The 16,010-nt window shown below is 32.5% G+C and overlaps 1 protein-coding gene across 1 annotated transcript in view; it reads left to right on the forward strand.

Annotated features, from left to right (window-relative positions):
* The window catches only part of LOC106124607 (zinc finger protein 177), a 50,523-nt gene that overhangs the window by 19,028 nt on the left and 15,485 nt on the right, over nucleotides 1-16,010 (forward strand). The window contains exons 2-3 of the mRNA XM_013321457.1: nucleotides 12,437-12,547; nucleotides 13,045-13,216. Of these exons, the coding sequence (XP_013176911.1) occupies nucleotides 12,437-12,547; nucleotides 13,045-13,216 (283 nt within the window). The remainder of the gene's footprint in view (nucleotides 1-12,436; nucleotides 12,548-13,044; nucleotides 13,217-16,010) is intronic.

A 16,010-nucleotide genomic window follows, 5' to 3' on the forward strand; every position in this document is an offset into this window, starting at 1 on the left:
TAGGTTATCATGTGTACGCACTTAATTTTTTTTTTTAGCAATTTGATGCCAGTGTTTTTTTATTCAGCCACATTTGCTTGATGCATTTGCTTGTCTTGAATGTTTTTGAAAAGATTTTTAGAGAATCGTTTTTTTAATTTCTTATTTTTACTGACGTAAAGTCTTGGTAGTCTAATTTACTTGTTAATAATGTAACTTAATTGTACCTATATTACCCTTTTAGCTTATAAATTTGTTAAATATTTTATAAAAATATTTGTTATTATAGATACTTGACATTGTTATCTTTGACTAAGATACGATCGTCGCTATGATTCACAAAGTACAGTCAATAGAAAAAGTGTTTCATATTTGATGTGTGTTATTTGAGATTCGATGGATAACATTTTTGTATTATCAAATTATTGTTTTACAAAATACTTGAATAATTTATTTTCCTTTATCATTACTTCGCCAATAAAACAATTGTTTTGTGGAACACAAGTAAATTGTTGTTAACAACTGTCTCACTTTTGTTGCTGACTGTAAATCCCCTATCAATATTATTAGTTGGTTCCCATTAATGTTCCATCAAGAGCATTTCTAACCTAAATCGGTAGCTTAATCACCTGTTAATTTGTTAGGATTGAGAGTAAAAGAGCCGCGCACGACAATTTATGGCTTCATTTTGGTCAACCTGTTTATTTTATCTGGATACGTTTTTGTAAATTGTTCGTTTATACATAATTATTTGATGTGGAAGAATCTCATTTTAGACCATATTTTATTAGATTTGTAAATAAATAATAAATACATAGAGAGAGATTAAATATTATAGATAGAATATTGATAGTTTTGTATTGTCCAAAATACACATATAGGAATAAAGTTAGTCTTGATTGATAAAGATGGCTAAAATCGTTTTTCTTCAGTCCTTCTAGATAAGATTGGAAACGTAGGCATATTGTTAGTGTTAGGAAGAAAATCCCACACTGTGCCGGTGTATTGGCGCAACACTAGCCCTCACTAATCAATCGCACACTTGACTTGGTAACGAAAGCGCGCCATTCGCGCCAAAGGATTATAATAATATCTAAAAAAAACATGAAAAGGCCAAAAAAATAAATAAAAGTAAAATCCTATAAATTCTTTACAGCTCTATATTAATAACAGAGTAATAGTCACAACTAAATGATACTGGCGCCTACGCTGATCATTCAAATTCCAAAGATTGAATTAAAAAAATTCAGAGCAGCAAAGATATCATCGATCCATTTAATGTTATTATTTTTTACTGCAGATTAAACATTTAACAAACATTCCCTTCCAGCAAAGAGTTTTACGTCCCAGAAATTGCATAGAGACTTTATGGCATTAAAAAAACATGGTTGTATATTAGAAATTAAAGTGGTACAATCTCAAAGAACAGATGGCATCGTTAGATTTAAATCGGAGACGCCGTCATGCCTCAAGGTAAATGATGTAAGTACAGACGAGTTTCGTAGATTTGCTTATTAATACGTCCGACAAAGAATCTGTATCGGCTAACGGTACAATCCGGAATGCTAATTCGATTCTGTACTAAGCAATACTCATTTATCACAAGTAGACGGTTGGCTAACCATAGGCAAGTGGTGCGTACCCTAACATGATACGTTATCTGTGTGTGCCGTCTTAATTATCGACTGAAAATTAATTGAAACTGATCAGTCTGTGTTCATTCAACAATGCCAACGTTATAATTAAAATATGGCTTAAATTAATCATTCATTCCACACAAAGCTTAGGAGTTACCGTGACAAATATGAGTTTTGCAATGGAATGTCTTTAAAAAAGTCAGCACTGTCTTTTCCTTGTTCCATAATCAGTACCCTGGAGAAGCTAGTCATATCTCAATCAAAATTAGTATCAGGGAACCAACCAAAGGAGGGAAATATGTTATTGTTCGAAACTGTCGTCTAAAACGATATTAATCAATAGCTTTATTAAACTAAGCTTTTTGCGACTCTGTTCGCGTAAATTAAAAATAAAATCTTAGTAAGTTTCATGGAAATTCATACAGCCGTTCTGAAGATACCTTCTTACAAATATCGATTCATCTATCCATCTAAACATTCGCATTTATAATATTAGTAAAAAGTAAGATAAAAGATCTGAGAGAGGTAAAGGGAAAAATATCAAAGTACTTGATTTGTTAGCTTATAAATATATCAAATGTTACGCTGTTGAATCTGATATTACATCGATGTACAAGTACAGTAACATGACAGGCGATCATATGCCCTCAGTTAACGGTAATACAAATATGTTTACGATCTACTAATTTCTCCGTACCGTTTCGGATAACAGCTCTAGTTTTAAACCAGTAATGAATATAAAAGCAAGTAATACTCTCGCATCGGCCGCGCATAATTGATCAGACGCAGCGGATAAATTAAAAGTTTTTATTTGGTGTCGCAACGAGCAGGGAACATGTTTTTGTATTTACTCGGCGTGCAATAAAATTCTTAATTGAATTCCTAAGACCTCTCTCGTTATGCTTTTATCTATTCTACCATTTTTTATTACTTTCTTTGTCCGAGAAATTGCAAACAATTCAAAGGCAATGCAATGTTCTCTTTGTAGCTTTTATTATTTTAGGGAAGACTATTTTACTTAGTTATAATCGAACTTTAATTAAAGAAATGTAACTCTAAGCACTATAAATTCACGTTAATAATAAACGTTAGGTAAACATGTATTAGCTATCAGGCAGCCATGCTGATTATTCCTAAAATGAATCAAATTCAATCATTTAAAATATTGATATTGTAGTATATTTGACAATTCTTAATCCGTTACATCCTATATTATTAACGCATAATAAATATTTAAACAAAGTATCAAGATAGTAAGTCGGTGTATAAAGATGCTGTTTATACTCGCACTATGCACTACAAAACATGATAGTACGGATTCATATACTATTGATTTTATTGACCTGTTTCATATTTTAGTTTCATGTTCGACGTCCTTCGTCTTTATTTACGTTTGTTGTTGTATTAGAGATTTTAGTAATATCTCTAGCAAGGGATTTAGTTGTTGGAAAATACAGTGTTACGCTAGGGATAGTTTTTAATAAATTGATATTTAAATTAAAGAGGAATAATCTATGTCACATATTTCTTTACTTTTAAAATATTTTTCTAGACTGTCGATAAATTCAAGTTCTTTAACTGAAGATAATATTTATGATTAATTATACGTTTATATACAAACTATCAGCAGTCTATATTTTATAATTTGTACATTTCGCAATATTTTACTTGCAATTAGCATCTTGCTTATCTTGTCATTTATCAGTAATAACTTTAAAAAATCTATAGCAGCACCTATTATTTAAAAGTTGATTTAAAGGAACCGCAAGAATTATCGACTGCGTAGCCAGAGGCTAGACGCATCTGTGGAAGTTTAAAATTAAAAATTGGCTGTTAGAAAACTTTTACCAGTCTTGTAATATTTATTACATATATTTTATCAAATATTATTAATTATCTTATAGTTATGCTATTAAATCGTACTAATATTATAAATATGTATGTTTAGATGAATGGATGGATGTATGTTTGAAGGTATCTTCAGAACGGCTTCATAGATCGCGCTGAGATTCACCATATATGTAGAACACTGTCTGGAAGAACGTATTGGCGACTGGTTAAGTTTTATCATTATATTTTGTATAAGTTTTTTTTTTAATTATTACATAACATCCAGCATTCGATGTTGTTTAAAATTGGTCCTTAAACAAAAACGAAATTAAAGATCAGTGTAAAGGAAGGGCGAGATATAAATCGTACTAGTCCGCTACCGAGGCACCGCTCTGCCCACCAATTACCAAATAATCACTGCGTTCAGCATGAAAACTATGTACTGGATGTGTACAGTTAAAGAATTAAATACGCATCCCACTGAAGGTTAAATATCTTAAAACAGTTATCATAAGACTGATAACTAAGCAGGAATGCTGCTATGACAAGATTTCGATCTAATTTTATTATGAACGTATTATGACAATTTGCTGGAATGGGTAGGAAATTAATGTCCTGCACACGTACTGTGGAGCATTAAAACGACGACAATACTCTATCCACTTGTAAGTTTCACCGCAGTCAAAGTTTGTAGTTATAGATTTGTATGCTTGTCTAATATGATTTGTTCCATAATTTTGGGTATTAATGTAAAATTATCACAGTTGTTACCAATTACGTAATTTAAAATTAAAGTAGAAAAAATAATAATTAGTATCTTTCTTTAATAAATTACTGTCCAATAATAATAGTCTATATATTTTTTTAAATAAAAAGACTGTCACTTCTAGTCAAATATTTAGCGAGCCTAAAGTTCGCAAACGAATTCGTTCCCGGCTCTGTTATTTAAAGTAATTATTACGTCGCACAGGCATCCGAAAACATAAAAAGGCGATAGAATTCGTCGAGGCCGTTGATTAAAATTGTGACGGGTTGATTGTGAGGCGCGGGATTCTGTTCAGAGTATCATTGGACGAGATGCTCCCGTTTTTATAACAATCTTTCGGTAAACTTCGTTTTAAAAATGCAGTTGTAACTATATAAGGCTCTCGTTCGGTATTAGTTAGTTCAGTTTAAGTGACATGTTATTGTTGTGCACATCATTCAATGTATATTTAGGTTTTGTTCACATATTTTAGTAAAAGAAACTCATTAGAAATATTTTTGATAAAAGATCTCACGGCTATCAGTATTAATGAGGTGATTTGGCAGCAAACACTTTGAAGCAAGTTTTTGCTATACTTTATGACAATAACTGTACTTTATTTTATTATTAGTTAAGTATCCTTACTTATAATTCTAAATTAATTCAGATTTCAGCTTTCTATAGGCAACTTTTTTCTGTCGTCTTTACGAAGACCTTCCGTTAAAATTCTATTCTTCCAAAACTAGGTTACAATTAAATTTCATTTTGTCTACAATCTCTCCTATATTGTAAAACAGTTCTATAGAATGAAAACTGATTAAATTAAGTTAAAAACTTTTTTCTAAGTATTGAAAATATCAAGTTCAGAGCAGGGCCTTTTCCGTAGTACGGCGACAAACAATGTGTAATCCAATTTAACGGTCTACAAACTTTCGAGGGCTCAACAAAGACCTGTATTGTAATAGTTAGTCACACTTTGAGACCAAAATTGTCAACTACGTGATTATCTAGTCTTTCTAATTTTACCAACAACAGTGGTAGAACCCACTATAAAATAATATACACGAATATACCGGCTGAGTAGCTGAAATACCACGATCACGCAGAGGACAGGCAGTAATTTCTCGTTTCATCACATGAGTGTGCGTGCCGGAGACCTAATTTTAGTTCTTTTGCCCTTCTTAACAAATTGGTCAAAGGATTAATAGAATAGGAAGGGAAATTATGCTCGTTCTGTGTCTTGTCTGTCAAATAAAATTAGGCTATGCATCTGCAAATGCAGAGATGTTTACCGGCTTACTACTGGTACTTTGCTATGCCATTTGTTATTAAAACATGAAAAAAAGATGTTAATACATATGTCGTCCCGGAGGCCTAATTTAGTCCTCTTTCCCTTCCCACCCTTTTTCTTGAAAGGAAAGGATGGGAAGTGGAAGTGGACGTTCCAGATGAGAGGATGCATGGGAAGGGAAAATATTTTCTTCCTGTGCATCCTCTCCTCCGTCGATTAAAGGAAGGAAACGCATATGCAATTGCGTACGTCTATCGGCAACGGTCACTTCTCTATTTCAGCGATTTCTTGTGGCTGCCCGCTCGTTTGCCAGTTTATGATAAAAAATATGTATAAATGCTAATAGTAAAACCAAAAATATGTATTTCAATTTATGTCTTGTTACCACTAATTATGAATATAAACAGGCGTAAACGGTAATCAATCATATCATTATGAGGTGTTGACGATTATACGGTCTACTGCCCACCCCATAAGCACGTGGTATACCGAACCGTGAAATATCATTCCCCCATACAACACAGGTGGTAATGTACCTGATTGCTAATACGATAATTGATATGTTGGTCATCGTATCGTCAACGATGCATCAGACCGACAACTGGAAGTTTAATATTTTCTCTTTAAATTGTTTTTCGTATATTCTTTGTACTTCAAGATCATTGTCATTTCTCCTCTTTCCTACATCGAATTGTAGATGTTATACACTTTTTAAATTTAATATTTAATTTTACAGGTATTTTAAAGTTGTTTACAAACTCAAATACGCTTTGGCTGCATTTTCAATTCTCGTACCATTACATAAGATTTATATTGCTCGCGAATTGTAAAATTAAATATCATAATCATCAGCTTATTATTCGTCTCCACCGAGCCTCTCAGTGAATAGGTCATGGAAAAAGAATTAAATATTTTATATTTAGTATCACTTAGTTAAAGTTGTAATTTTCTGGGAGTGTATTTACACTTATATAACAACTACACAAAACATTTGTTGTCTCAGTCTATTCAGAGATGCAGACATAGTACAAGAGTTTCGGCATCCAAAATCTATAGTAATTTAAAAAAAAGAACTATAAAATCATTATTCACTTTTGACACGTTTATAGTTAACAAAATGAAGTCATTAAGATGTGATTTACCAGATGTTACCACGGTCTGACAGTCACCCCACCGCGTGGTATATCCGACCGTGAAGCGTTATGCTCGGTATCGCACGCAATCGCCCACTAAACACCAATTTACAAACAAGCGATTACTCTGTCACGACGTAATTCAATTAAACGTTTTGTAATGTCATGTTTATACGCTTCGTTGATTTTATTTATCTGAGCTAATTAATGCAGTTTTACTATACGTCCCCACCGAGGGGCTCGAAGCCTACCCTAAGTTAAGGGTGACATAGTGACAAATGATATAGTATATGACAATATTTGGATGATGTATAAGTTGCATTCCATGGTCAATATTTAAGTTTTCAATAGTAATTATTCTAAAAGTATTTTTGCATCATAATATTAATGTCTTAGAAAAGCGGGTTATTGAAAGAGAAACTTGAATACCTAAAGCTAATTTGGCACTTAAAAATATATCCATGGTATAATTTTCGTCCAAATGCAATATACTACCTGTCAATCGGTACAAAATCGTTGCAACCGTTGGGTAGAGCGCAAAATGAGATGCAATTTGAATCATGACTGTACCGTTTGGAACTACGGCGGCCGCCCTGCAGTCAGTTGAGGTCCAATTCACAAGTTACAAGCGGGATGGTGTCATAGCTTTGTTAAACGTTAAAATGAAAGCGTCAATAGCCTAATGGTTAAGGTTACGGATTTACGGTTAGGTTATCGTCGTAAACTATATCCTAGCACAAGCCTAGAGCTTAGTTGGAATGGTAAAAAATATATATTAGTAAAATAACAAAAAATCTGCTAATACTTAAAAAAAACATTTAGTAGTCTGAATAACTTCCAATTTGTGGTAATTTCTAGCAAATGATATGAAAATGGATTGTCAGCGCTGATATTTTTTAATTAATATCAAATTATTATTGTATTGGTCATAATTTATTCCAATGTCCTCATAATTCGGATTTCTTTAATAAAGTTTTTAAAAAACAAAAAGTAAACTAAAAAAAATCGCAAGTACACAAACCTTCTGCCCACTATGACTTGCGCCAGCTCCCATACACGGACTAAGTGTCCGGTTGCAGTAATGCGATGTTATTACTGTTCACCCGCGGCCTTCACGACTTCGTGTTGTTTTAGAAACCGCTCTGGACACTCGTCTCGTGTCTCCGGGCACGTGCTGTACTGGTAACAAAGTATCCTATAACAGAACACGCTTATTTGTTATTTGTCTACAATTTCATTTTCTTCTACGCCTTCTTCGGGATCACGTCTCACAAGTATAATGTTGATTATGACAATTTAAGCTAGAATTTTTTTTTTAAATAGTATAAGGTGGCAAACGAGCAAGCTGCCAAAATAGCAATGTGGCCTTTTACTGATATGTAACGTATTTTACAAACATAAAAAAGAAAAATACAGGATGTGTCTTTAAACGCTAGCAAATCAACTTTATAACCACAATTATTCTAACTCCATTTGCATATGAAAAGTCTGACAACATTTATGATGTATTTTTATTCTATTTCAATTTTTTTTTATACAGTCCATTAAAAACAAACTACCACCTAAACACCTGGCGAGGTCAACTTTTTTCGTTTAACACTCGTCTATCTAAATAATTCGGTGGGCAGTGGCGGCGGTCTAACGAGCCATTTCATTGATAGTCGACGTTCTGTGCGTGTAATAGCACGCGCGCACGAACGCGGCCGCGCAATTTGGTGGAAGTGCGGCAAATGATCGCCTCGGGGGGCCGCACCACTCATGCCTCGAGAATGTGTTTCCGTTGTACCGTTTTTGTCGAATGTTGATGGAACATAATTTGGAAATGGAACTAAATCCTTTCTTGCTTTTGGCGTAAAAGACAAACATTTTAAAATTATTTCATGTGATCATACAAGATCAATTATTAATACTAAAGTCGAACGGACATATCTTAACATGGAGTGACTCATCGATCAAATGACACAAATGATAATCAAGTTCCGAGCTTTCAAAAATCATTCTCTGTCATATTTTAAACGATTTTAATGTAAAAGAGGTAACGTAAAACGTTAATTTCCGTTCAAAACATTTTTAAGATACTTTTCGCCATATTATTATGTATTATATTTTCATGAGAAGTAATTTTACCAAAAAATTAAAATGCCCAAATTAACATTATTTCGCTGATTTGTTTCCCTTTGTCCTCCGTCAACTTATATCGTACAATGGAAACACACCGGTTCTAAATTTAACTTGCAGTGCATACGGAGACGTCGGTAATGCAGGCCCGGGGCGCGGACGTCGATTTTGGCTTCTGTTTAAAAACGCGATCATGAAATTAATGTATTACTCTCGCATGTGGATGCCGGCTGTTACGTCTGCCATTTTCATAATTATTCCATTAATAATCCCAAATACTTTTGGTGTATAACAAAATTGCGGAGCTACGTAACTACTCGTTACAGTGTTATGCAAGAAGACTAAAATAAATAAAGCTTTGGAATTTCTGTCGACTCGTCCCTTTTATATCGCAATATCGTAACTATTTTTCCTCAAAAATTAACTACATAGTTTTTGCCCCATTTAACTCAAATCTTGAATTATTTCTTGTAAAACACAGGTAAAAAAATCTTGGTATCGATAGAGAAATTGTCTCACATTTAGTTGACATGAAGTAAAAGTATACGATTTATTATATAGATTGTAATAGCTGAAAACAAATCATGTGCAACTTGGGGCCCTTGTACTGTCTTGATGACCCGAGTACGCAGCCTAAAGCCGTTGGCTATCACGACCACAGAAGCTATTTCAGAGAAATCGGAATTAATAGCTACTGTAAGATTTTTGCTGTTTTAAAGATTTTAAGAAGCATATTTAGAATTTAGGCTACAGGAATAAGTTTTGCCCTTCTACCCATCTTATCTTACTTCTTACTAATTTTATAAATGCAAAAGTTTAGTTTGATTGATGGATGATTGATGGATGTTTGGTTGAAGGTATCTCCAGAACGTCTGAATGGATCTCGCTGAAATTTGTCATAGATTTAGAACATAGTCTGGAAGAACTCTTAGCCTACTTTAAAGTTTTCTTTTTTAAATCCGCGCGACGGAGTCGCGTGCGAAACCTAGTACTTTTATAACTGTGATTGAATATGGTCAGTATTTAAACCTGTATATTTATAATAATACAGAAGCTTTTGGTAACCGTCCGTTGATATTCAAACTCCTAACCACAAGATCGTGAGTCGAAAGGCGAGCCATTAGTCTGTCACTGATGTTCATTTAAAGAAGAGCTAAAAAAAAAGTAAATTTAGTGAGGCTACCTTTGCTTATGTCTCAATAATTGTTTTTGATCGCGTCGGTCAATACGTGCAGGCTTTTTAGGGCTCTCACGACTGACGTCAATTAAATTTGATAGAGACCATTTAGGAGATTGATTAAAAATCGATACAGAATCGATTGCGGGTCTTCGTAATAAATTCGGATCGGTACGCTTATTTTCTGAGGCACGGACGGAATTTTAAGTTGGCTCTCGAATATTGTCCGTGCTTTGTATTTGGTAACACTTATTTATCATCGCAAAACGCAATTTTTTATATCGATTAAATTTCATCACAAATTATTTTTTTAATCTTTACCTTTTGAAATTGCTTAAATTAATACAATTCTTTTAATCAAATAAAACATTTAGATATGTAGATTTAAATAGTTTCAGGATGATCGAATTGTGAGATTAAATTAAACAAAAATTCCAGCAATGAACCCATACAATAGTATGCATACAACCTAATAAGTAAAAAATATAGGTTACTCCAAAAACATTAAAAAGTACAGTCAGCTTTTAAAATATTACGACGTTGTTTACAAATTAAAAAAAAATGTGAATTATGATTGATATATTGCTATCGTTTAAACTGTGAGATTCGATTTAAAATAAGCGTACAATATTAGTATAAATTTACATATTTATTATATCGTAACATTTAAAGGCCATAAACGGTGATGGTTATATTAAATGAATGATCAACTGAAACTTTATCGAACTATCATCTTGATAGCTGCGTTAATTAAATTATTCGTAATTATTTCGTTTTAAATCAAAATGGAAAAAAGTAAATTAATAATTTAATTTATATTTATCTACTTAATAAGTTAGATAGTTGTATTTATTCATCAAGTGACATATTTATAACCTTTTTTGTTTGATACGTCTTGACATAAGATTCTCTTATCATAATGTTACCATACTCCGCAGAATTATATAAAATTTTCTCTGCATTTTTTTTAATTAAAAATATTAGCAGATTTTTGTAAATTTACTAATATTTCTTGTACTATGCCAACTAAGCTCTATGCTAGTGCTAGAACATGGTTTACGACAAAAGTCGAATGGCGGGATTCGAACTCAAGACCTCATGATCGGACATTGTAACCTTAACCATTAGACTATTGGCGTTTTAAGTTAGTGGTATATACAGTAAGGTCTGAGAATCGGTTACTATCTATTTTTTAAACTTTCGCGAGCGGTGTCGCGGGCGATAGCTTGTTTAACTATAAAAAGGAAAAACATAAACAAATTAGATTTTAATATTAATTTCATTATGATTTTTAGTAAAAATAGTGAAAAAGTTTACGTGTATTTTTTATAATTTGATCACAATATTTACACATATTATTATACATAATGTGGGTTTCCATTGTCGAAACACTTTTATAGGGAAATTTATTTAATAATTAACACAAGTGCCAAAACAATGGAATTTCGAGTAATATTTACCCAAATAAATGTTAGTATTACTACAAACCACATTGGTGGCCCTTTTGAAGAATTTTGTTTATAGGCTCTAAAATCGTTATGAAATTTATTTTAATTACCATGTGCTCTCGAAGATATCTCGAAAGTAAGGTAAAGGTACAATTAAAGATCAGGTAGCTAATAAAGATTCGACTCGGTCTCGGCAGGGCCTGTATCTTACCAGCTAATTGCTCAGGTACTACGGGCAAGCACATTCGATTCGCTCGCGTTATTTGTCGTAATTTTCACGTCGTTGCGTATAGCGTACGCGCCGAGAAGAAGTTGACTTGTCATAGATCAAGTATTTGTAGACTGGATACATCGTTGAAAAGAGAAATCTTCAGTAAATATATATTCGTTACTCAATTAAATCATCAAATAGTTATTCGTGGATTGTAAACACGAATCATTTTTGATAATAGCTATGTCAAAATTTTAAAGCATTTTTATCGAGATAGTATCGCAGACATAATCATACAATATAGAGTAAAATTGTGAGATATGTGCCAAATCGAAAAATATTCTTAAATATACAAACAAGTCGTTGCTGATGAAAGATGTTTGACTTTATAACAGGACCGTCATAAACACTAGTTGATAAAATATTTAATTAAAATTCTGGCGTGTCTGTATAACCCTAATACTCTTTGACAACAGCTATTAGAGAAAATGCGAACAATTTATACGTGTTATCAGTGCGCATTTGAGCGTATTGCACTCAAGACTCTTTCACTTATAATTCGAAATGATATTAAATGAAACTGTTATTGATTGTGCGATTACAAATACATTCTCGTAATTTCCACCTGCGGCGCTTTTGATACGACGCATTTATTCAAAAGGATATCTCTATGAATTAAGATAAGGTAGTTGGAAATTAAATGTTTATGAATACGAATACTGGAGAGTATTTTGAGGTTAAAAGCATAGTTTTATATGCTATTTCTGCTATATTGAGGAAGTCGATTTGCTTAATTGTTGTTATACGGAATTTATTTAAGATGCGAGTAAACTGAACATTTTTATAAAAGCTTATTCTTTGTTACAGATTCGCCATAGATTTGGCCTTTTCGATGAAGTTTGCACTTCAGGGGGAGTGCAAGTAAGGCATTGCAACTGGGTTAGATTCCTGCGCGTTTCGGAAAATTATGGACCTCAAGTAAGTTAATTAACGTAGAACAATGCAATTCAATAACTAAAAGATAATTAGATCAAAAATATAAGCTACTACGATTCTTCATATGTAAATTGTTCATGCACATTTTGAGAAAGTCATTATCTACTTTTAGAAGCAAAATAACTGAGTGTAATGAGGGAAGCTGGCGGTGTCCCACTTTAAAAGCCGTCGTAGTCGTTTGAATATTTTGTGCACATTGAGACGACGATGCAGAACAACGAGCTGTATACTGTTTGTAACCCACGAAAATTTAAAGAAAGAAATAATAGGATTCAGCTTTTAAATATGTTCACAACTAATTTATGTTTTATTTTTTTGTTATTAAAAACTCGCTATTATTAATGTGTAAAAACTATAACTTTTTTCTTTTCTTTGTTATCTCTTTGTAACGAACAGGACAATTTTCCTGTAAGTAGAACACCGCGGATTTCCGCGACTGTACATACCGATCTTAAAATGTATTTGTTCAATTGTTCTAGGTAAACTTAGTCTGTACTAAAGTAAAGGGAGAACCGGTGTACGAAGCAGTGAAACCCATATCAGCGCATACAGAACTCATAGTTTACTATTTACCCGAGCGACCTGAGGAGTTATTTTTCGTCAGAATGAGAAACAACTTATACAGACAGACAATGGACTCTATTTTGGAAGGTGAGCAAAATAATGTTCGTATCTAGTAAGGGCCGAGATACACGGACTGTGATAAACAGTTGACAATCGTCATACACGAATAGAAGATAAAAGTTGTTGCTAAAAATGCTGTAGCCGGCCGCCTATTAGTCAGTCAAAGCTAGTCACCTCTCTTATTTATGAATAGCTTTGAAAGAAATAGATAACAACATGTTTTTGTACAAGATTTTAGTAAGTAAAATCTCCCCGTAAATATAATAATACGGTGCGTAAACATCTCGATTGTTGCCATCCTCTTTCACACAGTAAAATTATAGAATAAATATCTTTAACTAATAGTCTCAATATGTAATGAAAATAATCTACACGCGATACGTGTTGAGGTATTTATTATACCTCATACAATCTTTACAAAATGAACGTAATGACTGAACGTTTCGTCTGCACCACGTACGCAAATGTATTTGTGTTGATGCTTCGGTGAAAGTAGATTTATAGTTTCTTTTCGACATGTATGATACGATTTAATTAAATGAATACGTTTTTAAATGCAAATATTTGGATAGTCTTTGTTTTTTTAGATATAAAGCTTCTAGTAAATGCATTAATTGAATGATTAATACAATCCTTAATGGACAGTTACACGTGATTTCACTAGTCAACAAAATTAATCAGTAACCTAAATTTGGAATCGATCTTTGTTACGATTCGTTTAGTGGATCTAAGTAGCACAACTGTGTAACTGGATGATTATTAAAATATCTTTAAAACCTAACCTTGTCCTCCGACACAAGAAATCGCCAAAGTCGCCTGTTCTGCGAGAGCTACAACCGATAAAAATATATAGTATATTCTAAAATGACTACTTAATAAATATACTTAAGTTAAAGTTAATTATTTAACGAGAAGAAGTTATAATAAATCTGTTACGATATTGATTGAAAATGTCTATAGTTTTACCGAAGCGGCAAATAGAAAGGAGTGAATTTATTATCTGTGAATATTTTCGCACGCTGATAGGACAAGCGAATGGAAATCTATAGATTGAGTTCGTGTTCTGCGACGCGCGGCGACATTTGATCGCGGAGTGAGATACACATACAAAGACACGTTCGATTTTAGCTTAAAGATTTTTATTAATAAGTTGGAGCAGATATTTGCTCGTATCATTTTTAATTCTACGAGTTATTTTACATTTTTAATTCTCATAATAGTTATATATTAGTAACATGTCCCTCCGTTTATAAACTTAAAAAAAAAGAAAAATAAAATGTCCACGCTTTTATATTTTATTATATATCTTGACAAAAATTCCAAAACATGTATTTTAGGTTAATAAATGTGTCGCTTAATGCGTTGTTTAGTAAATTAACGTAAAATACAGTGAACGTGTTAATTCATCCAGCATTCAGTTGATATAAAGTGGTTCTACTTAATTCGCTTTTACTGTGGACACTCGTGTAAGCGGCACACATCAAAAGACATTCCGCCTTCCGCTGGCGTCTCGTTTCGGTAGTCGCGCGTTTTGTGATTGCTTTTTTATCGTACTAAGGCAGCGGCCGACGTGCGGCGAACGGCGTTCTTGCTATTTGATTTATAACGTGTTATCAATTTAATGGAAAACAATTTTTAAATGTTGACAATTCTCTGATGCGGTAGCGTTTTTGAATAAATAATCTACGCGATTGTCATTTGTCTCCGATGTCGATGCATTGAAATTAACTTGTCTGAACGGAAACGTTACAAGCGTTTTATTTTAAGAATATATTTATTAAATAAAGTAACAAGATTAGTGCAGTTCACGAAAGTGTGCATTGGATTCCGACAATTAATAAGAACAAATAATATAACTTAAATATATTTTAAATGTTTATAAAATAAAATTAATAAATTTAAATAACTCCTTCATATTTTCTAATAAAAATCTTGAATAAAATACAAAAGAATGTCCCTTAAAAAGACTTCAACGCTCAACAACATTCCCATAATCTTATAAGTAAACACAACAGTTTTCTTTTATGGTTAATTTAGTTGAAACATTTAATACGAATTATTAAAATAAACTCGCTAAACATTTACTTAAGAACTTAAAAATTTCAATAATTTCTACAACTTCAAAACGTTTATTATAAATTTATTTTACAATTTTTTATTACACTATAGTTTATCTTAAACTATAACTTATAATTAATATAAACACGCCTTAAATCAGCAGTTATACGCGTTGTGAGATAACGCTGCGGCACCGTTTGCGAGCCAAAGGCAGATCCGATCGAAGACCATATCGTTTCGAATGCAGCTGTCGACAGAAAGCCTCCATACTTGTATACATATCTCTTATATTGTTCGAGGTCTAAGTAACGTATTGAACTTAAGTTATAGAGCATTGTTTAATAGCATTATTTCAATATAAGACAAACTCATTGCCATAAAAGATACAATAGTAAATATATAATATATAATAGGCTTTCATTTTGCTTTATTTCCATACTACCTATTGCCTACGACTTTGTCCCTTTCGAATTAAAAAAAACTTAAAAACTATGTATTATCTAGACTATGTTCTACATCTATGCCAAATTTCAGCTTGATCCGTGCAACCGTTCTAGAGATACTTTCTAATACACATCCATCCATCCATACATCCAAGCATTCGCATTTAACTAACTAGGTATAACAATAGTAAGATACTTCATTGATATTGGAACATAATTTATAAACTAGACCAAAAGGTAATCCATAAGGTCTTTCATTGTACATACATTGTACGTCATTGTATACGATGTGTATTTTTTATTTATTGACGGAGTTTCAT

This window comes from Papilio xuthus, unplaced genomic scaffold, assembly GCF_000836235.2.
Source record: "Papilio xuthus unplaced genomic scaffold, Pxut_1.1 DF828952.1, whole genome shotgun sequence".
Taxonomy (NCBI): domain Eukaryota; kingdom Metazoa; phylum Arthropoda; class Insecta; order Lepidoptera; family Papilionidae; genus Papilio; species Papilio xuthus.